This window comes from Tenrec ecaudatus, chromosome 8 (genome assembly GCF_050624435.1).
Source record: "Tenrec ecaudatus isolate mTenEca1 chromosome 8, mTenEca1.hap1, whole genome shotgun sequence".
NCBI classification, from domain to species: Eukaryota; Metazoa; Chordata; class Mammalia; order Afrosoricida; family Tenrecidae; genus Tenrec; species Tenrec ecaudatus.
This window is the reverse complement of record NC_134537.1, coordinates 142,650,702-142,677,909: the sequence shown is the minus strand read 5'-3', so window position 1 is coordinate 142,677,909 and position 27,208 is coordinate 142,650,702. Positions and strand designations below refer to the sequence as shown.

Sequence of the window (27,208 nt, the reverse complement as noted above, 5' to 3'; positions counted from 1 at the left end):
GAAGGGGAGGAGCTAGGGGTGTGCACATAGGAATGGGAGGGACTAGAGGTATACATGTGACAAGATGGGCGGACCCTCGACTCATAGCCTGAACTTGGTCACCCTTGGTTGGGCTTGACCTCTCTGGGGTCTCCTACAAGGAAACCATCAACTACTATCCTTATCAGAAGGGAGTGGGTCTTACTTGTTGTGGGATAAACAGGTGACTCCTTACTCTAGATGGCTAGTAACCCTTAGGGAGAATAACCCCTGACCGACTTCTGTTGACCTCCAAGTGTATAGTCATTCGCCAAGTGTGGCAAGCAGCTAAATTTGGTGTATATTTGGGAGAGACAACCTGGAAGAAATGCTTGTTTCCCATGGCCCGGAGTTGGGCTGTGAAAGGAACCATCTCTGAAAATCACTGGTGACTTCCACAACCAGCTACTGTCTCTGAAACTCACTGGTGACTTCCACAACCAGCTACCGTCTCTGAAACTCACAGGGGCAGTTCTACGCTGCCCTATGGGGCCTCTCGGTAGTTTTTTTTGGTTTGGGGGAGTGTTGGTCCCTCCAGTGTCTCCTAATAGAGCAAAGCGAGAGCGCTCTGGTAAGCATCCTGCGCTCGGTCTTGGGAGTGCTGGCTGCTCCACAGCTGCGGTGAGAAGTTTGCCCACAGCCATGCGGCGATGCAACCAGACCTCTTTGGAAGGTGAGTCACAGCCGCGAGTGTGGATCGCCAGCGCTCCCGGGAAGCAGTTTAGCAACAGGCACTAGAACCTCAAAAAGTCAGGTCCTGTGACCCAGAATTCCAGCGCTGGAATTCCATCTGAGGAACTAGCAGAAAAGAGATCGGGGTGAGTGTGCCCCAGTCTGTCACAGCCAGGAACACAGCAAAGATGAAATGTGTCGCCCTGGAAGGCCCCTTTGTGAATCCGGTGCGTTGGCAGGATAGGACATTGTGTGGCCACCGGAAAGTGTATGAAGATTTACACGGATTCAAGAAAAACGCCACATGGAAGGAAGTCGGACACAGAACAAAGGCCGTAGTTCACACGGACGTATCCAGATGAAACCATATGAATCCGAATAGATCCAAATGGCAATATTGGTGCTCTTTTTCGGAATCAGATGTTTGTATTACAGAGAGCCTGCTTACTACAGCTTTGGACGGGGGTGTGGGGAGAGTGGGGAGTGGGAGGTGGGAGGGGCGGGCTACAGTGTAAGCCTAGGCAGCAGCCGGTCGAAGACATTCCTCAGTCTCCGGCGGGCTGCGCCAGCCCATCCCCCTAGGTCCCCCACCTCCCGGGTCCGTGCCGCCCGGCTCGCGACTGGAGAGGGCGGCGCCCTGGACCTGAGGGGGACTGTCCGGGGAGGGGCTGAGCCGCCCCCTCCCCTGGCCCGGCCGGCCCGGCCCGTTCCGCAGCGAGGTCCAGGCTCCGCAGGGCGGTCCGAGCCGGGTCCAGCCCCGGGGCGTTGCGGCCGCCGCCCAGCGCGCTGCCCCGCGGGCAGGTGCAAAACGCCGCGTCATTGGCAGAGCCGGCGGCCGGCGTTGGTTTACAGCTCCGCGGAGCCCCGGGGCGGCGGGGGTTGGGGGAGCCCCGGTTCTCCCAGCGCCCGCGGGGCCGCGCAGCCGGGCGGGGTCTGTGCAGCCCGTCCGAGCCGCCCGGGGAGCCTCCTGCCCCGCTGTGCACCGCGAGCAAGCGATCCGAGCCAGCGGCTCTCCATCCAGGGGTCCCGCGAACCACGCCTGGGCCCTCCGACTTTCCCCATCCCTCTCCGCGCCCCGGACACCCCGGGCCTTCCCCGCTCCAGGCATGCTGAGGGTCTTCATCCTCTACGCTGAGAACGTCCACACCCCGGACGCCGACATCAGCGATGCCTACTGCTCGGCGGTGTTTGCAGGTAGGGGGGACTCGCCCCCCGTCGTGTGGGGGTACACCTCGGGAGGGTACCGTCCAGGGGGCGGGGCACCCCACGGCTCGTCGTCTTGGAGGTGAAGAGACTGGAAGACCCGAATGTTGCCCAGACACGCAGCAGCGGGAGGGGGAGACTCCGAGGGAAACGGAGGCTGCTAGAAGTGCTCAGTGGCCTGGCAGCTGCCCCTTGGGAGCAAGGTGGGGCGGGAAGGCTGGGGCAGCATCTTTCCTGGACCCTCACTTAGGAACCTTGCTGCGCTGTGGGCGGCGGGGCTGCCCTCCTCTCCTCGGAAGGAGGCCCGGATCTAGGACTATTTATAAAGCCGCCCTCTGCCTGTCCCAGCCTGGGTCTGTCTGCTGGATCCGCCTTGCTGGGGCGGCAGGAGGGTGGCTGATGGGAACAGGGTAGCCGCCTCCCTCCCTGCCCCATGGGCCCCTGCTTTGGGCACCAGAGGGGAGGAGGAGGATTTAACAGCTGTCACCAGCACCCACCTCTAGAGACGCTTTACACCCCCCACCCCAACACCCCCCCCCCCTCATCAAGCTGGCGCACTCTGGGCTGCCCACAGTGGGAGCCAATGTGCCTGCACGGGTCTCTTTCCTCAGTGAGACCTCCAGCCAGAGGTCTCTGGCCTTGGGTGAGAGGGTGAGAGGGCTGGGCCCTGTCTGCTTCCCTTGGATTGCCAGGTGGAGTCCACACAGGGCTGGGCCTTTGACACCATTGTGGAGCAGAGCCAGGCACAAGCGTCCCTGTGGGTTCCCCTCTCACCATCCACTACCTGTTCCTTTCCATCTCCCAGAGAGCTCACTTCTAATTTGTCCACACCCCAGGACATTGCTAACTAAAAACAGTTCTGACTCGTGTGTGACGCCAGATGACAGAGTGGAACCGTTCCGTAGGGTTTGGAGTTTTCTTTGCAATAATCTTCCTGGAAGCAGACCCCCAGGACTGTGCTTGCCCTCCCCCCCAAATCTACCGCCATCCCGTGGTCAATCCTAACTCATAGTGACCCTCTAGAGCAGAGCTTCTCAACCTATGGGTCTCAACCCCTTTGGGGGTCAAATGGCCATTACACAAGGGTCGCCCGATTCATCACAGTAGCAAAATGACAGTGAAGAAGTAGCAACGGAAATAATTTTATGGTTCGGGGGTCACCACAAAATGAGGAACTACATTAAAGGGTCGAGGCATTAGGAAGTTGAGAACCACTGGTCTAAAGGGTTTCTGGACACCAAGAGCTTCAGCTGGCCCCTGGCTATTTCCTAGACCCTCCCTTTCATTTCCACGGGTTTCTGGATTTGTACATTTCCAGACTCCCATGGTCACATCTGCTCCCAGACACACACACACACACACACACACACACACACACACACACACACCCTGCACGCTGTGACACCGAAATGTTCCCAGAAGTAAGCCCACAGAGAACTCGGGCACATGTCTACAGTAGCTGCCATGGTTATGTACACAAAAGGCACACATACACACACACACACACACACACACTCTCACACTCTCCTAGGCATGCGACCCGGGAGCTGCTTGTGGCCTGCTTGGCTCTGTTCTAGACCAGCTTCCCACACTGGCCTCTGGAAATGAGTGTGATCAGCGGTGGAGGAGGGAGGCCGAGGCTCTGGTGGACATCCTTTCTCCCTGCACCCCCAGCTCTGGGCCAGCCAGACCAGAGGGTTACCTGCCTGGCCTAGCTCTGCCCTGGTCCATTCACTCTGTCCTGGGCTGGGAGGCTGAATGGTACTGCTCCTGGGGTGGGGCAGGCACCTTGTGCCTTAAGCAGCTGCTCCCTGCTCCAGCACTCCTCCCCCACTCACAAAACCCAGCCTGCATACTGAGGCACTATGTGGATGGTGTCCTCTGGAGCTGGGCAGTGACCAGTGTGTCTTGTGGCCTCTGCTGCAGCCCTCAGGAATCTCCTCTCCCTGGGTGATTTTTCATTAGCCCAGTGGTTCTCAACCTTCCTAATGCTGTGAACCTTTCATACAGTTCCTCACGTTGTGGTGGCCCCCCAACTTTGCTACTGTTATGAATCGCAATGTGAATATCTGATATGCAGGATGTATTTTCATTGTTACAAAATTAACATAATTAAGGCATCATGATTCATCACAAAAACAATATGTAATTATATATTTGTGAAATATTTATTTCTAATGACAAATAAGTGAAATTTTGTCTTAAAGCATGGTGTAGCCTGGGTAACAGTCTTCACGCGGGTACTCGGAGTATCTGCCTGTGGGCAGATCTACCTGGAGATGGATAGAGGAGAGGTGTCTCAGTTCCAAAGACCATCGGAAAAACGTATGTGGTTTCCGATGGTCTTAGGTGACCCCTGTGAAAGGGTCGTTTGACTCCCAAAGGGGTCACAACCTACAGGTTGAGAACCACTGTGTTAGCCAGAACCAGGTCCCTTCACCTCTGACCCTAACTAACCCTCAGGTGCTCCCCCTCCCTACAGAGACACAGGCTTGGCTCAGGCCACAGGATCTCCCCCTGCCCAGAATCCTCGGAGGAGAAAGAGAACTTGAATAATGAATAGGACACACTTTCACACACCGGAAGTGCTTCTCCCTCCTGGGCCCAACCTCCCCCACCATCCATCCTCCATGTGCACATATGCCTGATAAGGTCCTTGCTCTCCCCCATCCCTGGCCTCTGTCTCCCTCGCCCCTGGGTGTGGGGTGGGGGTGGGAGGGCAGACCTTGCTGGGGAGGAAGGAAGGGTGGAGGCTGGCTGGAACCCCTCCCCATGACCCGCCCCACTGAAATTCTCCCTGGGATGACAGATAGTCATCAGTCATGGGAATTGTAGTCTCTCTCCTCCCCCAACCCCTGGTCACATTCCACCTCCCATGTTCGCCAAGCTCTTACTCCATGTCCAAATTTGGCCTCGCTGCTGCAGGCAGGCATCCTTGCCCTCCCCCCTCCCCCGCTGGCCCAGGCAGACTGCTGAATGATGACACGGAAGGTTCCGTCACTGGGACATGCTGCTCCAAGTGAAGTTCTTTCTGGGGAGGCTGCCCTGGACAGCTGGCCCTCCTCAGCCCTTTAGATATGTACCTCAAGGAGCTCCCCCCTTGGGCTACTGGCTTATCCCATAATGACATCTTCCCGCTCCTTTGTACACACAGCAGCTCATTTTATCTTCCAGGCAGGGCATTATCTCCCTTTTACAGACAAATAAACAGGCCCCTGGGGAGGCGCAGTATCCCCAGCAAGGAACGCCCCTCCTCCACCCTCAGGCCTCTCCATTGCTCTTTATGTCCAGGGCTGCTGGCTATGAAAGTGCTCAGAGAAGCATACCATGTGCGGCCCACACCCAGGGCGCAGCTTGGGGAGGGTGGTGCTGGGGTCCCCAGCAGCAGCAGAGTTGCGTACAAGGCTGCACAGAGCCCAGTGTGATCAGGTGGTGGAGAATCCTGATGTTTAGCAATGTGCGTTAATCATTAGGAGAACAAGCAGGCCGGCCTTAAATACAAACAGTGTCGCATTCTCAGATGCTGTCTCTTTAAAGCCCCGCAAGAAGCCAGTGAAAGAGATCTGTGTGTCGGATGCCGCGCTTCCTCTATGCCAGCTACTGTTCTAAATGGGACTCCTTTAAATGGACTATGCCACGTTCCAGCTGGAATACGCACTAAGCCTAATGTATATTTGCGGGGGTATCAAGAGACTTCCTACAGAATCATAGACACTTTTATTACACACTATACCAAACCCAGGCCACTCTTTCTCAGCATAGCCCCCATCAGGGTCTAGATAAGCATCGGAAGGTGTTTCTGTCTCTCTAACCCAATGGTTCTCAACCTGCCTGATGCTGTGGCGACCCTTTCATACAGGTCCTCCTGTGGTGGTGACACCCCATCCATAACATTTTCTTTGTTGCTACTTCCTCACTGTCATTTTGCTACTGTGATGAATCAGGCGACCCCTGTGAAAGGGCCGTTTGACCCCCCCCAAAGGGGTCCTGACCCACAGGTTGAGAACCGCTGCTCTAACCCTTCCTGAAGAATTCTGCGATTTGCACTTTACACCAGGTCCAGGGGGGCAATTTTGACATCCTCGAAATCAAATTGAGGTCCTCGTAAGTGCTCTTTGAGTGGGTGACAAAATGAAGTCTTATGTGGGTAAGGTCAGGGCTGTAGGGTGGATGGGGTAAGTTTCTGTAGTAGATATATAATCGTTTGTCAATTTGAGGTTTATGAGTGGAGGGGTGGAGTCTAGCTTGTCAATCAGATCATAGCCAATGAGACCTCTGTGTGGGCATGGCCTTCTGAGAATTCTGGGAAATCTGGTACTTCTCCTTGGAGGTGGGAGACTATCTGCTCACACCCTGGGAGACATAGCAGCTGACAAGACACGTGGACCCACCCTGATGCAGAGACCCTGCCAGTGCTGAGGTGTTTCCAATGCCACTGGATCTAAGGACTCTCTACCCACTGGCCTGTGAGCTTCTACATTCGGCGTCACTGTGTGTGTTTCATGAGTCTGAAGAGGACTTTATAGATTGATATTGGGCATATGGGCTAAAATCAGACTTATGGACTTGATCGTCTGGACTGGGCTGGGATGTTTTCTCCATGTTCAATTGCTCTTGTAGATAAACCTCTTCCTTATACACATATGTGTGTCCATGGATCTGTTTCTCGTCTACCCAGAATCACAGTTTCCCAATGAAATCCTAGGTGGACAGCCCTCGTGACCCTCAGACAAGAGCAGCTGGAGTGTCGGGATGGAAAACAATTCCTTGGTGCCATTTTTCCCCTTACGAATGCAGTTTTCAGTTTTCTTAAAACTGCTTGCTAATGAGCCACATGATCGTCCAGTGTCCTTTGAGAAAAATCTGTCAATATTACTCCTTTGGAATTCTAAAACACAGCTGCCAGAAGTTGAGTTGACCTCTCTGACTTGAACTGGCCCAGAGGATTCCCTCTAGAACTGCTGTTCTGACTGGGCCTTTTAAAAGAAAAGGCACACAGTCAGTGCCTTTGCGTTCAATGTCAGAACATTTCAAGCTCTAGCTCGAAGAACAATGCTGTCAGCGCCAGGATAAAGTTCACACACATTCAAGAAGCAGCCGCTATGTAATATGACTGTTATTCACACTTACACACCAGCCAATCAAGTCAATGACGAAGAAATTAAAGGACTCTACCAACTTCTTTCTTTTGGAATTGATTAAAGAAACAATCAAGATGCATTGATAACGACTGGTGATTGGAATACTAAAGGCAGGAACAAAGCAAAAGGAACGCTGGTTGGAAAATAACGCTTGGTGATACAAACTGTGCCGGAAGATTGTGTGATAGGCCCTTACAAGGCCAGCAACGTCTTCACTGCAAACCCCTTGTTTCAGTCATCTAAATGGTACCCACCACACACATGAATTTGCCAGATGGAATACACAGGAGCCGAAGGGAGCACAACTTCAGAAAGAGATGATGGACAAACTCAAGGTTATTAGCCAAACACAACCAGGGGCTGCCGCGAGACTACACCATCCATTGTTCATATGAGAATTCAGATGGAAGCTGAAGAAAATTAATACAAGTACACAAGAGCCGATACATGACCTCAGCTGCCCCTGGAGGCATGGCAGCACAGCCAACATGCCCCAGGTGCACCATTAGAGGAAAGAGAGAAGGGGAGCTATGTCTAGGCTCTGGGGTCTGGCAGGAACCACCTGACTGACTGCCAGCCCCACAGTCTGGTTACACCTTGGGAGCAGGAAGGGTGTGGGGAGGGGGGTTCCCCGCTAGGTCATTTTGCAAAGTGATAAGATCCTGGCAGCTGGGCAACAGGTGAAGGCACCATTGTCTTTGGGGGTCTGGGCACCTGAAAGGTGTTGCTGCCCACAGTAGGGGGCCCTCAAGTGTGCTCTGAACAAGGGGTTGGCTCGGGCCCCACACGTCGGCCTGTTAATCTTAATGCATAATGGAAGGTGATGTCCACCGATTGCCCGCCACAGGTTTGCCAAAACTCAGCTGCAGACCATGGTACAGACTGCAGAAGCCCCCACTCCAGACTACGCACAGGGCCAGGTATGCGTTCCACTGTGACAGGTGCAGAAACTGCGGTGGAGGGAGGGGCAGCCTCAGTGGGGACACAGGCTGAGTTCAGCAGGTGTGGGCTGAAGACCCTGTGTCTGTCCCCACAAGGTCGCCAGCTGAGGGGGGCTGCTGGGAGGATGCAGGGACTGCCAGAGCTGAGTGGAGGAACCCTTTGGCAAGAATAAAGTGAACTGAAGATGGAACTCTACAGACATATAACTTCAAGTCTGTCCCACCTGAATTTAGAGAGCGTGTCAAGAACAGATCTGACATATGGAACACTAAAGACAGAAGATCTACCAAGCTGTGGGATGACAGCTTATGCATGAAGAAGACAAAGGGTCTTTTTTTATGACTGAAAAAGAAATAACAGACCAACATGGATATCAGAAGAGACTCTGAGGTTTGCTCCTGGAAGCTCAGTAGCCAAAGTCAATGGGCAAATTATTAAAGTAAGAGTTTTAATAGCCGTTTGAAGACACAAAGTATTGTAACGAAAGGTGCACCGACCTGGAGTTTGAAACCCCAGAGGAAGAGCATATTCTGCGTTTTTCAAGCTGAAAGAAATGATGAAAATAGTCAAGCCTTGAATTGCTTGGAATATTGAACGTCAAAAGCCTCAAAAGGAGATGGAAGGAATACGCAGTCCCTCTACCAAAAAGAACTGGTCGTTGTTTAACCCTGTCAAGAGGTAACATATATGATCAATAACTGATGGCGCTGAAGGAAGAAGTCCAAGCTACACTGAAGGCATTATCAAAAACCCAGGCTGCAGGAATTGACAAAGTACCAATGGAAATGTTTCAGCTAATTGATTCAGAGCCGGGAGGACTCAGTAGTTTCTGCCAAGAATTTTGGAAGACAGCTACCTCACCAGCAGACTGGAAGAGATCCATCTCACTGCCCATTTCAAAGGAAGGGGACCCCACAGGATGTGGGGATACTGAGCAAATAGAATTAATATCCCAGGCAGGTAAAACTTTACTGAAGCTAATCTACAAATTGGTCGCAGCACTGCCTTCAGGGGAAGGTGCAGACATCGAATCTGGATCCAGAAGCGGACTCGGGCTGAGGGTTCTCAGTGCTGACACCACAGCGCTCTTGGCTGAAAGCAGAGAATACCAGAGTGAGGTTTCCTCGTGTTTTAGGGACAACGGAAAGCCATTCAGCTGCATGAATCATAACAAATTCCGGGTTGCAAAGAATGAGAATTCCAGAATACTTCATTCTGCTCATGTGGCGCCTGTACGTAGCGAGAGGTCCTGGCTGGAGCGGAACAAAGAGTTGCTGGCTGATTTAAAATCAGGACGGGGGTATGTCTGCCATGTTCCTTCTGTCTGCAGGCTGAGCGAGGGGTCCGAGAAACTGGAGCCCACGAAGGAGGTCACAGCGTCCGGATGGCAGGAAGGCTCCTTAGCAACTTGGCGATATGTTCATGGCAGTATCTTGCTTGCTGAAAGTGAAGAGCGCTGGAAGCATTGCCCGATGGAGCTGAAAATAATCATAATAATACAGCCTTCAGCGTGGATTTCAAGTCGACAGGAAGTTAGCCACATTGCTTGCGTGACTAAATGCGCCGGCCCCAGGGTGAGGTGTGTCCAATCACCACATCTGCTCATGGAAGCCGGACAATGAACAGAGGAGAATGGTGTATTTGAACCGAAACCCTGAAAACATCCTGGGCTGCTAGAACTGACAAGGCTGTCTTAGAAGAAGCATACGCAGAACGCTCCTTCAAAGCAAGGATGGCAGAACTCTCCTATCATCGGGTGGGAAAGGACTCTGTGCTTGGTGAAGAGGAAGGTCAGTGTCAAAGATCTTCGGTGAGATAGACTTACGGCAGCGCCTGCGCCCATGGTGGTGAGGGCGGAGCAGTGTTGGGTTGTGTTGCGCACAAGGTCACTATGAGTCAACCAACTGGGCAACACCGAACAGCAGCTGCAACCGCAGATGACAGTAACTGGGATCATCCCCCAGGTTCCTGATGGAGGCAACCAGTTAGTGCACTCTGCTGTTAACCAGAAGGTTGGAGGTTCAAGTCCATGTAGACGTGCCTTAGAAGGAGAGCCTGGGGATCTACTTTTGAAAACCCAGTTTTACTCTGAAGACTGCATTCCTCCACGTCAAGTACTTTGAGTCGTGGTTGGCACTTAGTACATGTGAACAACATTCATGATTCCAGGCCTCAGAAACCACTGCCCACATCTAAGAGCCATTCTCTCTCCCTCCCCGCTGTGCAGTTTTGTCATCTGCTCTGTTTGCCCATCACTGTCTTATCAGACTGTGTACGGCAGCGGTTCTCAACCTGTGGGTCACGGCCCCTTGCCTAAGACCATCAGAATACATAAATATTTCACAATCTATAATTACACATTGTTTTGTGATTAATCACTATGCTTTAATGGTGTCTAATTATGTTCAATTTGTAACAATGAAAAATACATCCTGCATGTCAGATATTTGCATGACGATTCATAGCAATAGCAAAAAGACAGTGATGAAGTAGCAGTGCGAATAATTTTATGGTTGGGGGGTCACCACCACATGAGGCACTGTATCAGAGGGTCTCAGCATCCAGAGGTTGAGAACCACTGGTGTCAGGGGTGGCATCCCCTTGCCCCAGGGATGCTGGGTTTGGTGTGTGTTCCAGCCAGGCACTGTGCTGGGGACACTGTGTTTCATTCAGTCCTCTCCCAGCTCTGTGTAGTATCATTTTCTCTGATTCCACAGGGGAAACACTTCTGAAAGGTCAAGTCACAGGGCTGAGGTGACATAGCCAGAGGAGGGTGGAGCAGGGTTGAACGCCCAGGACTGTCTGGGTGTTTCCACTCTAGAGGGGGCCCTTCCCGACAGTCACGGTGGCCGTGACCTTAGCTGGAATCGGCCCATGTGTTCTCACGCTCCTGATGGAAAAACAGATGCCGAATTTCCATTGGCTGGGTTGGGCATACAGAGCCTTTAGTGAATGTAAGGACAGAGGGAAGGAAGCTGCATTGGATCATCCGCACTCTGGGAAGAGTTTGGACTTGGGCAAATGTCCCTGCAAGGCAGTGGTTCTCAACCTTCCTCATGCTGCGACCCTTTCATACAGTTCCTCATGTTGTGGTGAACCCCCCAATTTTGCTACTGTTATGAATCGTGATGTGAATAGCTGATATGCAGGACGTATTTTCATTGTTACAAATTGAACATAATTAATGCATAGCGATTAATCACAAAAACAAACAATATGTGATTATATATTGTGAAATATTTATTTCTAATGACAGAAATGAAATTTTGTCTTGAAGCATAGTGTAGCATGGGTAACAGTCTTCACGCTGTGTACACGTATGTGGGTGTATCTGCAGGTGAGCAGACCCACATGGAGATGGACAGAGGAGCGGTGTCTCAGTTCCTAAGACCATTAGAAATATGTATTTTCTGATGGTTTAGGTGACCCCTGTGAAAAGATAGTTCAAACTCCCCCAAGGGGTAGCGACCCACAGGTTGAGAACCACTACTCTAAGGACGCCTGTAAACATGTGCAGAGACTTGTGAAGGTGGGAGTCGGGGAGAAGCTAGCAGCTTGCTTCTGGACACCATGCATTCTGGTTTGGGGGAAACCAAAGCCCCCAGATGACATCAGAACAACAGAGGAAGTAAGCAGGCCCCACGAGACCCACATTCTCCCCAGCTTCCAGGGAGGTACAGCCTCAAACAGGTGACAGGAAGGACCATCTCACTGGTCACCAACTCACATTCTTAAAGGAGCCTGGCAGGTGATGTAACTAAAAGAGACAAGTACAAGTGCACATTGGGTGAGCGGGGGCCGCTGGGGTGCGCCCAGAGGGCACACCTGATCTATAGGTGCTGGATGGCAGCTGTTGGGTAGAAAATTTGGGCCCCCGTGGGGAGGGCTTCTTCCCCAAGACACTTATCTCAGGACTGAGACTCCTTGGGAGGAAGCCTCAGTGAGTTCCTGGGTCCCCTGCCAAGTCTTCAAGGGAGCAGTCAGGTCTGTCTGTTTAGGGCAGCGGTTCTTAACCTGGGTGTCTCAACCCCTTTGGGGGTCGAATGACCCTTCCACAGAGCTCGCCCAATTTCTAACAGTTGCAAAATTATAGTTAATTGAAGTAGCACCGAAAATAACTTTATGGTTGGTGGTCACCACAACATGAGGAAGTGTATGAAAGGGTCGTGGCATTAGGAAGGTTGAGAACCACTGGTTAAGGGGAATATTCTGGGTTGTGAGTAGAAGCCGGGAGTGGGGCGCTGGAGGGTGGGAGGGAGAGAGGCCTTCGGAACTGTGCAGGGTACAGGTCAGAAGCAGCTGCTTTCCTGATTTGCACAGCAGGTGTGTGGCTCCACTGTTCCCTGGACACAAGCCACGTGTCTGTGAAAGTCCCTAGGAATTTGCCACTGTAGATAAAGCCCTGCAGATTTCCTGTGCTCACTCTGATGGGCTGGGGCAGGGATGGAGGGAGGGAGGGGGAAAAAGGAGCCAAGTCACAAATCACTGTGACATCTCCCCAACCCCCCAAAAATGAATAATATCCAAAATTCCCCCTAGGGGGCAGCACTCACTGTCCTCTTGAAGAACCAGTAACTGAGACATCTTCTTAGGTGGAGGGGACACCAAGGAGCTAAGTTCAATGTCACCAGCACCCACATAGCTTGGGGCATACCTGGTGCCCAATGTCAAGTTACCCAATAAGCAAGGTGGGCTTATTGAGCTTATTTTAGGAGAAAGATGGGGCTTTCTGCTCCTGTAAAAAGTTAGTCTTGGACACTCACGGGGGGCAGGTCTACCCTGTGCTATAGGGTTGATATGAGGCAGCATCAACTCGATGGCAGTGAGGTATTTTGGCTTAGTGAATAGCGTTTGGCCACCCCCCCACACCCCCCACATCACAAACACTGCTTCCAGCAAAGACTGCTCTCTGTCCCCTCTGGCTTCACAGTACTTTCCTGCAGCATCAAGTCTCTTTTCAAATGTACAGCCCCTGACAGGTACGGAGTACCCCGGAGGCAGGGTAAACTTGGACTCACTTGTGTTTACTAATTTGTGGTTAGTAACAAACTCAGCACACTACAAATTCTTAAGTAAGCGCCAGCCAGCCCATGCTTACCTTGCTTACTGGGCAGTCTGTCCCTGTGGGTGGCTAGAACAGCCCCAGTCTCTCCCATCACAGACCAACTCCACCAGGAGGTAAATGTCAAAGAAGCCATGACACAAATTATAATCCCCTGACTCCTGCTGGGAAGTATTGTCCAGCTCTGAGGCTATTTGGCCAGAGGGACCTGCACTATACTGGGAGGCCTCCCTGGGGAAGTGGTGTTAAAACTGAGGCCCAGGGATGAGTGGGGTGACCTTGCAGAAGTGAAGGGGAAGATAGTTGCAGGCAGAGAGGACAGCAGAGCTTGGGGCAGGGAGGATGCTAGGTACGTTCCAGGAACTAGGTGACCCTGGAGCTGGAGCTCAGAGACTGAGGGGTGATGAGGGAGAGGCCTTACCTGTGGGCCAGGGTAAGGGATCTGGGCTCTCTTTCCAGAGCATGGGTGGAGGGGTGGTGGCGGCTGTGAGGGCTTCCTAGCAGGGGAGTCAGATCACATCATGTTGCATAAAACACATAGGGTCTGAGCATGTTTGTTTTAAGGGCATGACTAGAGTAGATAATGGGTCAGCGTGATGCCAGGCCACTGTGAGGTGACCAGCTTAGGCTCTGCTCTGCCGTGACCCAGGCAAGAGATGGGGTGGTGAGATTGGGGAAGTCTTTGGATCCTGTGGGTATACAGATGGTACCAAAGATGTGGGTATCAGTCAGGATGACTCGGGCTGCCAGGAAGCAACATCCTGGCTGAACCAGCAAGTAAAGGGCAGACAAGCTGCCTGCGGTCTGAAGCTGTGCAGGCTCCGGGCACAGGTGGCATACAGCTTCACAGGACCAGGATGCCGCCCCTTTCTCTCTGGGCTGCCATCCTGGGCATCGGCTCCATCTGAGGGCCGGTTGGCCACTGGATTGACACGGTCCCTTTTCAAATGAAGCAGGAAGAGGTGCTGGACTTTTCCAGTCATGGACTCTAAGGCTGTCCTTTCAGGAGAGCAAAAGACACAAGTCCTAAGCCAGGGGTCCTCAAACTACAGCTCGCGGGCCACATACGGCCCACCGAGGACATTTATCTGGCCTGCTGGGTGTTTTTGCCCCGTTTTGTTTTTACTTCAAAATAAGATATGTGCAGTGTGCATAGGAATTTGTTCATAGATTTTTGTTAAACTATAGTCTGGCCCTCCATGGGTCTGAGGGACAGTGAACTTGCCCCCTGTTTAAAAACTTTGAGGACCCTTGTTTAAGCCCATAGCCAGGAGATGGCCTCAGGTCAGCACCCAACCTGGTGCTGGGGCTGGAGTCCTACCTGTTATGAGGGAGGAAGGGGGTCTGGATGTTGGGAAGACAACATGTGTGCTGCTCATTAAGAGGGTGGGTAACACACGGGAGAAGCACACCAGCCGGTGCTATCATGAGGTGTTCATTGGACCGGGTAACAGGCATTAGAGGACCACAAACAAACAGACAAACAAAAACCATATTGTTGAGAATGTGGGGGTGGTGTGGCAAACAAACAAAAACCATATTGTTGAGAATGAGGTGAGGGGGTATCAGAGCAGAGATCCAGAGCCCATCTGTAGACAATGGAGTCCCCTCACAGAGGGGTCCCAGGGAAGGGATGAGTCAATCAGGGTGCAGTAAAGCACCGATGAAACACAATATTCCTCTGGTTCCTTGAGGCTTCCTCACCCCCCACTATCACGACCCCAGTCCTGCCTTTCACTGCGGGCTAGACGGGAGCATGTGCACAGGTACAGAGAAGAGATAAGAGCTCATGACACACGGAATCCAGGAACAGGAATGGGAGTAGGGATACCAGGAGGGTAGGGGGAAGGTGAGGAAGAAGGGCCAACCTATCTCTATGATTGACACATAACCACCCCCCCTCCAGGGGGATAAACAACACAAACCATGGGGGAAGGGAGACAGCAGTTGGTGTAAGATATGAAAGTATTAATAATTTACAATTTTAAAAGGGGTTACGTGGGGGGGGGGAGGGAGGGAAAAAAAGAACTGATACCAAGGGCTAAATTGAAAGTAAAAGTCTAGAAAATAATGATGGCAACACATGTACAAATATGCTTGATACAATTGATGTATGGATTGTTATAAGAGCTGTAAGAGTCCCCAATAAAATGATCTTTTCGTAATTAAAAAAAAGAGGGTGGGTGAGGTCACCCAGATAGGGGTGTGGAATCAGGCAGTCCAGAGGCGAGGAGCCACAAGTCGGGGAGGGACTCACACCGGCTAGAAGGCTGGCCTCCACTGTGGGGTTCTCCCATTTCTTGAAAGCACTTCTTAGGGAGCCTGTAGATGCGGGTGGCTCCGTGTGCTCAGGCGCTCTGGGGACAGCCCTGTGAGTGAGACCCAGGTCCTGACACAGAAGTGCCTGATGAACGGGGGTGGGGTGGGGGGGGTGGGGGTGGGGTTCATTTAGTCTTTCATTCCGTTGTTTGGAAAGGCCTTATGGAACCTCCGCACTGGGCAGTGGATGTTCCAGGGGCCAAATGGATGCTCAATTCCTAGAGACCCCCCAAAGCAGGATAGAACGGCCCTTCGAGTTTCCTCTGAGACTGGAGGAGAAAGCCCGGTCGGAGGGTGCCGTCCACACCCGGGGATGAGACAGCCTAAGGGGGAGGTGGGGGCGTGGTGGGATGCCTGCGTTACATTGATGAGTGAGGGGGGGGGGACGGCCGGGGGGGAGGAGTCGAGCGTGGGAGCAGGAGGGGACAGGACCTACCATTTTAAGTTGGGGGCCTGAGGAGGTCACAGCTGAGTGACAGGGAGGAGGGAGCCTTGTGGGCTTGCAGCCGAGGGGGCACCCAGCTCTGAGGACAGCTGTGAGAGGGACAGGACTGTCCCCACAAGAAGGCTGAATTGCCTGAAGAAGGTTGGGTCCTGGGGAGAAGGGATGGAGAAGTCAAAGGTGGGAGGAGAGATGTGTGTATATGAAGGGTAGTGGGAGCTGGGTGCTGGGGCTTTGTATAAGGTGGGGGGGGGCTGCGGGGCCTCTTTGATCCAAGGACCCTACACGGCAGGGCAGAACAAGCCTCCCCCCAACGCCCTTTACAGAAGTAGAAAGTCTCATTCGCGGAGTCGCTGGTGGTTTTGAACTGATAATCTTGCGCTTAGCGACCCAACGCGTAACCATTACGGCAGGAAGCTCTTCCAGTGGCCATCGATTTGATGGTATTGCGCTGGAAGTTTTGGCTTTCAGATCTTCTATGAGCTGCAAGGAAGGCAGACGCTGCCCGGGAAGCGTGTGATGGATGGGCTGTCGCCTTCCAGGCTGACTCTCTAAGCAGCCTTCCCCCTGTGGGGCGAGGGGGTCCAGGGCTGGTTGGCAGAGGGGCGTTCACGCTCCAGGAAAAAGACACTGCTCTCTGGCCTACTCACAGCGAGCCTCCGGGACGGGACAGGGCTGCCCTGTGCCTTTCCCAGACGGGCGCTCTTTGCCGGAGTAGAAAGCCCGTCTTTCTCCCGCGGATGTTGGGACTGCAGTCCGCTTAGGAGACAGACCACCGCTTCGGGAGACCCGCAACCCCGGCTGCTCAGGAGGAAGGCTGCGGGGTGGGCTCGGGCGGCGGCCACTTTGCGGGTCTCGGGGTCCCCGCGCGACCGCCGGAGGAGAGGGCTGGAGAGGAGGGGGCGGGCTCCAAGGCGGCCGGGGTGCGGCGCGGGGGACCCGGGCTCGGGGCGACCCACCCCTCGCCCCGCGGCTCGGCTAGCTCCCCCTGCAGCTCCCGCAGACTCGCGGCGGCGGCTGGCTCCCCCTCCCCTCCCCTCCGTCAATTTCCCGGGCGCCGGGTCCCCCGAGCGCTCCCGGAGTCCCCGCCCGGAGCGGTGGGGAGAAGGGCGGGTCCGGGGGGCTGGGCGGGGCGCGGCGCTTCCATTCCAGGCCGGGCCGGGGGCGGGGGACCAGCGCCCCCACAGGCGCCCGGCTGACCCCCGCCCCGCCCACCGCGCTGGGCGGATCCCGGCAGGGACCGGAGGAGGGAGGGTGGACCGCCCCGGGAGAATGTCCCGTACCCTCCAGACCGCCTCTCCGGGGCTCCCGGGACTTTTCGGCCGAGGCGCCCGAAGGCGACAGCCCCCCACTTGGCCAGCCCGCTGGGCGCTCGCTCGGCCCCCGCCTGCTGCCCGGTGCTCCCGCCCCGCCCTGCCCGTGCGCCGGGGCCCCCGCGCGAGCCATGCTGTGCTGCCTGCTCGTGCGGGCCAGCAGCCTCCCCTGCGTGAAGAAGGATCGGCGCAGCGACCCTGTCGCCAGCCTGACTTTCCGAGGTGAGAGCCCCGTGGCCGCTGCGCCCCCCGACCCCCTCCGCGCGCAGTGCCCGGGCTGCGGGCCCCCGCGCCCCGCGCTCATCCCCCCCGCGGACCACCGTCTCTCCCGCGGTCCGCAGAAACCTCTGTCCTGCCGCCCAACGCGCGGCCAGCGAGTGGATCCCGGCCCAGGAAACCGGGCACCACACATGCCTTAGTGCTTGGGGATCTGGGAACGCGGGACGTGCCACAGGGCCGCGCTTTTCCAAGGCCGTTACCCAGAGGGAATAGAGGGGCTTGGCCATTACCCAGAGGGAATAGAGGGGCTTGGCCGCAGGCACGGGGTGGGTTGAAAGGTGGGTGCAGAAGGAAGGGAGAAATCAGGCCCTGGAGTAACTGGGCTTGTGAACAATGTGCTTTGAAAGCTATAGGTATATATTTTTTCATTCATTCATCACCCACTCTTCAGGGTCGATGAGCCACACCGGCCTTCTCTCTAGCACCAAGAAAAGGGACACGGTGGAATTACTCCGCCTAGACGCAAGGACTTTTTGAGGGGCTTCAAAAATTCAAGAAGGTCCAAGTCCCTACTAGAATAATTTGACTATCCAGACCTGCCGGGGTTTGTGGGAGACACCGGACCGCCTGTCAGTGAAGGCTTGAGTGTTGTTGTGAAGCCGGCTGACAGGTTTCTGAGACTGGGAGAGGAAGAAAGGGCTGCCAACCAACTTCCGAAAACCAGCCAAACCTTATGGACCACCGTGGTCCGATCCTTACTTTGTGGACTCCTGGGCAGCTCACAGCCACAGCCTCTGTTGGAAGCAGCAAAGTATTATTTAATGACAGCCCCCTACCCCCAACCCTCCCTAACCCACTTTCTCACCAGGGGCCCTGAGCCCCAACTAGGAAGCAGAGATTCCCATCAGAGGAAGTGTCTCAGAAGGAGGCGGGGGAGGGAAGAGGAAGGATCTGTCAAAAACTAAAAGAAGGAACAATAGGTGTGAGTCAGGACCCAAGGTCTGCACCGCCAGATAAATAAGGAGAGGAGAGAGGGAGGGTGTTCCTGCGACCCTGGGAGGGGTCCTGCCCTGTGATTTTGAGGAATTAGAAAACATATGTATCACAAGAGATGGTCGAATGTGGAGGGAGAGTGACTGGAGTTTTCATGAGGTTCCAAAGTCATGGGATTAGCAAGAGAAGTCTCCATCCAAGACCAAACCAACAAACTCACTGCCTTTGAGTTGATTCTGACTCACAGTGACCCTACAGCACAAAGTAAACTGCCCCATGGGGTTTTCCGAGGCTGTAAACCTTTACAGGAGTGGGAAGCCTGCTCTTTCTCCCTTGGAGCAGCTGGTGGTTTCAAACTGCTGAACTTGCAGTTAGCCCAACTAGTGACCACAGCATCACTAGAAAGCGCACTCAGACACCCCCCAAATTAATGGTAGGTGAAAGACATCATCCAGAAAAGAGGGTGAAGGGAGACGCCGGACAGGGCAAGATATGACAAAATAATCATTTATAAATTATCAAGGGCTCATGAGGGAGGGAGGGGAAAAACGAGGACTTGATGCAAAGGGCTTAAGTGGAGAGCAAATGCTTTGAAAATGATGAGGGCAAAGAATGTACAGATGTGCTTTATACAATTGATGTATGTATGGATTGTGATAAGAGTTGTATGAGTCCCTAATAAAATGTTTTTTTTTAAAAAAAGAAAGACATACAACTTGTCTTTTTATAAATCTCTTTCCTACACACACACACACACACACACACACGAAAGACATAACCTGGCGATGTGGAACGGATGTGTAGTTTTTACTTTATGTTAAATGATAATTTGCATGAGAAAATATTGTAAACATCTATGTACGTCGAACAATACAATTTGCATCTGAAGCGTACAGCAGTGGAGGGCTAATGACACTCACCACCCTGTGCCTCCTTCACCACTGAGTTTTAATTTTTTCCATCACCCCTAAGCAGAGACTCTGTACCCCAGTCCCACCACCCTAGCTCTGGTGCTCTGGAATCTACTGGCTGTCTATGGACGTGCCTTTCCTAGAGCTTTCATATAAATGGAATCATGCAACACTGTGCCCTTTTTTGACTGGCCAGTTTCCCTTAGCATAAGGTTTTCTTCTTTTTCCTTTTTAAATCATTTTATTGGGGACTCTTACAGCTCTTATCACAATCCATCCATTCATCCATCCATTGTGTCAAGCACATTTATATATATGTTGCCATCAGCATTTTCAAAACATTCTCTTTCTACTTGAACCCTTGATATCAGCTCCTCATTTCCCCTCCCCCTCCCTTCCTCCTTCATGAAACCTTGATAATTTATATAAAATTTTTTTTCACCCATGTTTACACCAACTGCTGTCTCCCTTCACCCACTTTTCTGTTGTCCCTCCCCTAGGAAGAGGTTATATGTAGATCATTGTGATCGGTTCCCCCTTTCTCCCCTCACCTTCCCCTTCCCCTCCTGATATCACTACTCTCATTCTTGCTCCTGAGGGGTTTATCTGTCCTGGATTTCCTGTGTTTCTAGCTCTTATCTGTACAGTGTACATGCTCTGGTCTAACAGGACTTGTAAGTAGAATTGGGGTCGTGATAATGGGGGGAGGAAGAGGAAGCATTAAAGAACTAGAGCAGCTGTTCTCAACCTGTGGGTCTCGACCCCTTTAAGGGTCGAACGACCCTTTCACAGGAGTTGCCTGATTCCTAACAGTAGCAAAATTATAGTTATGAAGTAGCAACAAAAATAATTTTATGGTTGGGGGCCACCACAACATAAGGAACTGTATGAAAGGGTCGCAACTTTAGGAAGGTTGAGGACCACTGAGCCAGAGGAAAGTTGTATGTTTTATCGGTCCTACACTGCACCCTGCCTTTCCTTCCGTCTCATGGTTCTGCGTGCTGTTTCCTCCCCCTTTTGCAGTGGGACTAAAAGCCATCCTCACCGCTCTTCTGACATTGAGCCTATTGTTCCAGTCAGGTGGCAATCCATCTTGCTGAGCATCTTCCGCTTTTTCGCTGCCTTTCCACTTTTCCAAACGTGATCCTTCTCCAGGGCCTGGTCTCTCCTGACAACAGGTCCAATGCACACAAGACGAAGTCTTGTCAACCTTGCTTCTAAGGAGCATTCTGGCTGTACTTAGTCCAAGAGAGATTTGTTTGTTCTTTTGGTTTTGACTTTGATTGTTGATTTTCAACAATCTTCTCCAGCACCACCATTCAAAACACAGGGCTTATTCTTCTGTGGTGTTCTTTATGCGTACAGGAGGCGATGGAAAATACCGTGGCTTGGGTCAGGCACACCTTAGTCCTCAAAGGAACATCCTTGCTTTTCAACACTTTAAGTGTGTGTGTATGTGTGTGTGTATGTGTGTGTGTATGTGTGTGTGTGTGTGTATGTGTGTGTATATGTGTGTGTGTGTGTGTGTGTGTGTGTGTATGTGTGTGTGTATGTGTGTGTGTATGTGTGTGTATGTGTGTGTGTATGTGTGTGTATGTGTGTGTGTGTATGTGTGTGTGTATGTGTGTGTATGTGTGTGTATGTGTGTGTGTGTGTGTATGTGTGTGTGTATGTGTGTATGTGTGTGTGTATGTGTGTGTGTATGTGTGTGTGTGTATGTGTGTGTGTGTGTGTGTATGGTGGGGGGTTGTGCTGCAGATTTTCCTGGCTGCATTCGGAGCATTGTTTGTGGCTCCAAGCAAGACGAAATCCTTGACAACTTCAATCTAGGTAGGTAGCCATTAATACCCCCCTTCAGCAGCTAAGGACGTAGGATCCGGGCATCTTACATGTCCAGGTTAGAGCTTAGAATGCGCACGGTGCTGAGTTTAGGCAGGTGACCGAACCTCTTGGAGGTGAGTCCTTCTGACAGTTTCCCTGGCTCAGGTGCTTGGAAAGTGCTCCTCCCCCACAACCCCCCCCCCCACTTCCCCAAAGCCAGCCTCTTCACAAGGCTTTTTAGCTAGTAGTTGAGGGCTTCACTGTTTGTGCCACCCAGGAAGTCTGCCTGGGGTGGGGCCCCGGGATAGGTGTTTCAGAGGAGATTCCAGGTGTCTCCCTTACATCTTAGATGGGCTGTGGCCAGCGGTATTGTGTGCTCAGCTCCCACAGGCCGCCCACAACATGGCCCCAGGCTGGCCACACTCTCCGTGCCATTCTTGCCTGGGCATTCCAGCCTCGGATGTAATTTCAGGACCTGCTTCCCAAAATAGCCTCTGAGCTTCTGGGAGGCTGGACTCTGAGGGCACTTTCCCGGCTTTGGCTCCCCCAACTAAGGTCCCGGAGGCGGAGGCTCCACGCAAGTCAGTTCTTCCTCTTTGGATGCCAGCGAGAGGGTTTCCAGAGGGTGGCTTTCAGAATCCGTCCATTCCTCTGTCCCGGCCATTGCTCATCCTGTGAGGTGGCTGTCTACACCAATGCACTCCCCCAGTGTCGTTGACTAAACAAAGATTTGCTGAGCACCTGCTAAGTGCTGGGTGCTATTTTAGACCTTGGGGATGCATCCAAGAATAAAAAGAGATCCTTACTCCCTTGGAGCTCAAATGTCTTTCCTTTTGGGAGGGCTGGTTCTCTTGTGTCCCCAGTGGGTAAAGTTTTACCCAGATTCAGCTAGACTCACCCACCAGAAACCTCAGGCCATGCGTGACTGTCCCTCCTTTCCCTCATCTCCTAAGGTCCACTGGCTCTCCCCATCTCTGTTCTTTTTGCCCCGCTCCTCCATCTCTATACTTAGAGTAGGAGCCTGTGGGGAGCCTGTAGCACAGTGGCTCTCAATCTTCCTTATGCCGTGACCCTTTCATACAGTTCCTCACGTTGTGGTGACCCCCAACCATAAAATTATTTTCGCTGCTACTTCATCACTGTCATTTTGCTACTGTTAGGAATCGGGCAACCCCTGTAAAAGGGTTGTTTGATCACCAAAGGGGTCAAGACCCACAGCTTGAGAACCGCTGTTGTAGAACTTCATCAAGGTGGGAAGGCGGCCAGCCTTGCTCCGTGGGCACGGCACCCCCCCCCGCCCCAAGTGTGAAGGTGGAGAGGGAGCCTGTCCTTAGAAAATACCTTTGAGGGGCAGGTGTGACTCACCTATGTTGGGAAGAGAAATTCAGGACACGGGACTGTCTGAACCTGGCTTTTTGCAGATGAACAGTGACTTAAAATGGATAAGTGCTTTCTTTATGGTGCAGATAACAGGAGCTCAATGTAATAAATGATTGTTTTTAGGTAGGCATGAAACAAAAGTAAAGAAATCACTCCAAATCCTGACACTTTGAATGAACTTGTTATAATGATTTGATTTTTTCTCAAGATCTAGAACTTTTTTCCTCCTTAATGTTTTTCTTGCTGTGTAAAGTAACATGCAGCAAATATATAAAATATAAATGGATGTATACATTATCAAGGGATGGTGAGGGAGGGGGGCAGGGAGGGAGTGGTAAAATTAGGAGCTGATACCAAGGACTCAAGTAGAAAGAAAATGTTTTGAGAATGAGGAGGGCAACAAATGTACAAATGTGATTGACACCATAGATGTATGTATGGATTGTGATAAGAGTTTTATGAGCCCCCAACAAAATTATTTAAAAAAGAAAAAAACATTTTAAGAAATATAGATGTTTTAATGCCATGGGGGTGGTTTTTTTCCTCAGGGGACATTTAGCAATGGTCCCACCTAGGTTTTAGTGTATTCATATTTCCATCCAATCATAAGTTAAGAGCATTTCCCTATGTCAGTAAATACTCTTACACGGTCTCTGCTCATGACTGCGCATGCTCATTTATTCAGCTGGTATTGGTTGATATTCCAAAAACACTAAACTCACTGCTACTGAGCTGATTCCAACTTGTAGCAACTCTATAAGACATACGGAAACGCTGGGTGGGCAAAGGAAGCCTCGTCTTTCACCCTCAGAGCGGCTAGTGGTTTCGAACTGCCTACTTGTGCCTCCTTCCACCTCCTCGCCACTGCCTTACAGCATTAGACAGTGTCATGGTACAGTCTTTGAAACCTGATCTCCTGGTAAGGACGCACACTAGCAGCCAGCTTGGGAAAGAAAACGGCTTGTCCTAAGAACAGTGACTACGAGGAAGAAGAAGATATTCCGAAGCTGGTTCTGGTGATGATTGCCCAGCCCGTCTTAATGCGATCGGACTATTGAACTGTATGACATGGGAGTTACACGCCAATAAAACTATTTAAAGGAACCGTGTTTTCACTGTTTTTATCAACAATACAGCTGTATTTGCTTGAATAAAACAATTAGGTAAAAACAAAAGAACAGGAAAATTCTCCTAACTATGTAGCACGCAGCTACGGAGGTTACACCAGGTTACTAACATGGGTGGAAGACATAGCCCCGCCCTCAGAAGCCCACAGCTCCCTCTGTCACTGGGCAGGTTGGTCCAAATCTCTGGGACGGAGGATCCAGTAGGCTGGACAACTATTTTCAACATAGTTGCCCGAGGATCCATTGACCCCTCTCCGCCCCTTGCCTCCCCCCCTTTTCTTTCTGATTCCTTCTGTCCAAGATGACCTCTCTCCTTTCCCTGCTCTGAGACTGGTGGTGGAGGAGGTGGGGGTGGGGTGGGGGCTGCGATGTTCTTTGGCAGTAATGTCCCTCCGGGGAACAGGGTAAGATAAGTCACTGGACAGTACACAGTTTTCCGGGAGGACTCGGGTCTTGAGAGAGGTTTCCAGAAGGTTGAGGAGACACTTTGAGGGCTTACGGCTCAGGCTCAAACCAGTTTCCAGTGAGTCAATTACAACTCATTCTGTTGACCTGGTGTGTGTCTGTGTAACGGTATTCCGGTCTCCAGGGGCTGACTTTCTGGAAATGGATCACCAGACCTGTCTTTGGAGGCACCCCTGGGTAGACTTGAACCGTCAATCTTAGTTAGCAGTCGAGCACCTTACCAGCCTGCCCCACTTAGAGACCTCATGACCAGACAGGACCCTCTGAAAGCTGAAAGGCGTGAGTCCTTTCCTGGAGCAGTCCAGGTGGAGACCAGAGACTTCTAATTGGGTGCTGGATGTTACTGAGCCTGCCCTGGTGGGGCTGGACTGGCCATCTTTAGGATCCAACTGAAATAAAAAAAAAACAAAAAAACGTGTGGTTGACCGAGAATCTTCAAATGTCCAGTGAATACAGAATCATCTCTGTTCCTGATACGAAATGGGAAATCGGACACCGTGCCTCTTTTAGAATCTCGGGGCTCAGTGGGTTAAGCATTTGGCTGCCAACCAGAAGATTGGCAGCTCCCCCCTGCCCCACCCAGCCTTTCCATAGGAGAAAGTGTGACGGTTTGCTTCTATCAAGATGACTGCTTTGGAAACCCGAAGGGACTGTTCTATCTTTTTAAAAAAATCATTTTATTGGGGGCTTGTATAACTCTTATCACAATCCATCCATCCATCGTGTCCATTTGTTGCCATCCTCATTCTCAAAACATTTGCTGTTCTATCTTATAGGGCCTCTAAACAAGACCTGATGGCAGTGAATTTTTGGTTCCATCCCTTTTGAAGCAAAGCACTGCCTGGCAGACAGTTCATCTTCTTGGAAGGAAGGGTCTCCCTACTATGCTTAGTGGAACCCGCTTCATTCTGATCCTGTCAGCTCAGTTGCTGGCCCCTCAAGGAGGGAGGTCAAGATTGCAGACACAAGTTCCTTGTCTGGGGGATTTCCCAGCATGAGAGGAACCCAGCTCTGTGGGCTCTGTAGTAGATGAGTACTGCCTCTCAGGCCGCTCCCTCCCAGCCCCAGACCCTGTGTGAAATGAGCTCCCTGCTCAGAGTCATGGAGCATTGGGTGGTGGCGGCCCTCTCCCAGCCTCACTTGTACCCGCCCTTCATGCCTAAGCTCCGGGGAGGCTCCAGCTGGGGGTCACGTGGGGCAGGGCAGGGCAGGTCTCAGCCACTCTACATCTACATCCCTCGAGGGACAGCCCAGCTGCTTTAGGGATAGGCCCGGACACACCCTTTAAGGAGCAAGGGTGATGTCTAAACCTTGAGGAAGAAGTCACAGAACATAGTGAGTTTCTGGGTATGCACCTGTGTTCGTCTGAGTAGACTAGAGGACACTCATGTGTTTAAGAGAGAGCTTTATATCAAAGAGCAATTGTATATTAAGAAAACATCTCATCCCAATCCAGATCAAGTCTATAAGTCATATATTAGCCCATATGTCCGATATCAGTCTGTAAATTCCTTTTTAGACTCACGCAACATATGAAGTGACCACGAATGCTGGAAGATCACAGGCCAGTGGGTGGAAAGTCTTGTGGATTCAGTGGTGGTAGAAGCATCTCAGTGCTGGCATGGGTCTCCACGTGACTCCTCCAGCTCCAGGGCTCTGGCTCCATCAGTGTGTCTCCATGCGGCTTGTCAAGGGGAATGTCTCACAGGGAGTGAGTGTGTATCTGGCCTCCAGTCAGCTATTTATCTTGGTGGTGCCTCCAAATGAGGTCATCAGGCTGTGAGTTGCTTGACAGGCAAGACTCCACCCCTTCGCAAGTTGACAGGAGATCATGTAGCTACCATAGTACCCCAAAGCTTTGAAAGTGAGAGTTAAATAAATATGAGTCCACCAATGTTCACTGTGCGCTATCCATAATAGCCTTTAAAAGTGGGAGCAGCCCACATGTCCATTTTCAGATGACTGGATGAGCAAAATGGGGTACCTACATCTGATGGAACACTTCCCAGGCAGTACAGGAACAAAGGTTTGATACAGGATGGATGGGGCCTGACGATATTATGCTGAGTGAAATAAGCAATTACTAAGGGACAGACATTGCGCGACCAAAGATGAGGAGCCCTGGTGGCGCAGTGGGCTACACGTTGGGCTGCTAACTGCAAGGTCAGCAGTTCGAACCTACCTACCGTTCTGTGGGAGAAAGAGGAAGCTTTGTGGTCATGTGAAGAGTTCCCGCCTTGGAAAACCCACAGGGCAGTTCCACTTTGTTCTACAGGGTCACTTTGAGTCGGACTTGACCAGATGGACGGTATTTACACTAAACGACAAGAAAAGACAGATATCGAAAATGACAATGGCAACATAAGTACAAATATGCTCGATACCATCGATGCATGGGTTGTTACAAGAGTTGTTGGGGAAACTGAACGCTGCTTCTTACTCTTGAGTGTCCGTGCCATGACCGTCCCACCACACCTGAGCCAGCTAAGACTGCTCCTGCCCCAAAGATGGGCTCCAAGGAGGCCGTGGCCAAGACTCAGAAGAAGGACGGCGGGAAGCACAGCCACAGCCGCGGGGAGGCATCTCGTCCAAGTTCATGTATATCGCCTTTGTCAACGTCTTTGAGTGCATCGTCGGCAAGGCGTCCTGCCTGGTGCATTGCAACAAGCTCTTGACCATCACGTCTCGGGAGGTTCAGATGGCCGTGCACCCAGGGAGTTGGCCAAGCACACCGTGTCCGGGGCACCAAGACCGTCACCAAGTACACAGCTTCAAGTGAACTGCCGGTGCGGGGCCACCCACCCTGCTCCATCCAGACCCACAGGGCACCCACTACTGAAAACTCGGAATGAGCGAATCATCAACCAAATCCAGAAGCAGACACGGGAAGGGGTAGAGGGATTGAATAACCTAAACACCTTCTCCAGACTCATGATAATGATCTTAGAGGCGACTGCTGATGAAAAATGCATACAGGGGAAAGAATAGCTGTAACAGCCCCCAATAAAATGATTTATATACATATAAGCAGTAAAACAAATATTGTTGAGTGTGTAAATAAAAATCGTAATGATAAAAAAAAAGGAGTTTAGAAAGGCAAATATATGGAGAGCAAAAGTGTGCTAGTGGGCATCTGTGGCCAGAGGGAAGGGAGAAGGGAGTTGAGTGGTGATGGGAAAG

General features: G+C 51.9%; 1 protein-coding gene and 1 non-coding gene across 22 annotated transcripts in view; both read left to right on the top strand.

The window, feature by feature from the left end:
- Positions 1–1,377: 1,377 nt before the first annotated feature.
- DYSF (dysferlin) overlaps positions 1,378–27,208 on the top strand; it is a 213,819-nt gene continuing 187,988 nt past the window's right edge. For 9 of the 21 annotated variants that reach the window (XM_075556983.1, XM_075556978.1, XM_075556972.1 and 6 more), the window contains exon 1: positions 17,064–17,334. In XM_075556983.1, the coding sequence (XP_075413098.1) occupies positions 17,244–17,334 (91 nt within the window). In that variant the 5' untranslated portion in view covers positions 17,064–17,243. Of the gene's footprint in view, positions 1,885–17,062; positions 17,335–27,208 lie in introns of those variants that run through there. The other 12 variants (XM_075556969.1, XM_075556977.1, XM_075556979.1 and 9 more) reach the window with 8 other exon arrangements.
- Positions 7,491–7,620, top strand: LOC142455905 (small nucleolar RNA SNORA17). Its single transcript, XR_012786016.1, has one exon. It is a non-coding gene; the product is annotated as a small nucleolar RNA SNORA17 (small nucleolar RNA).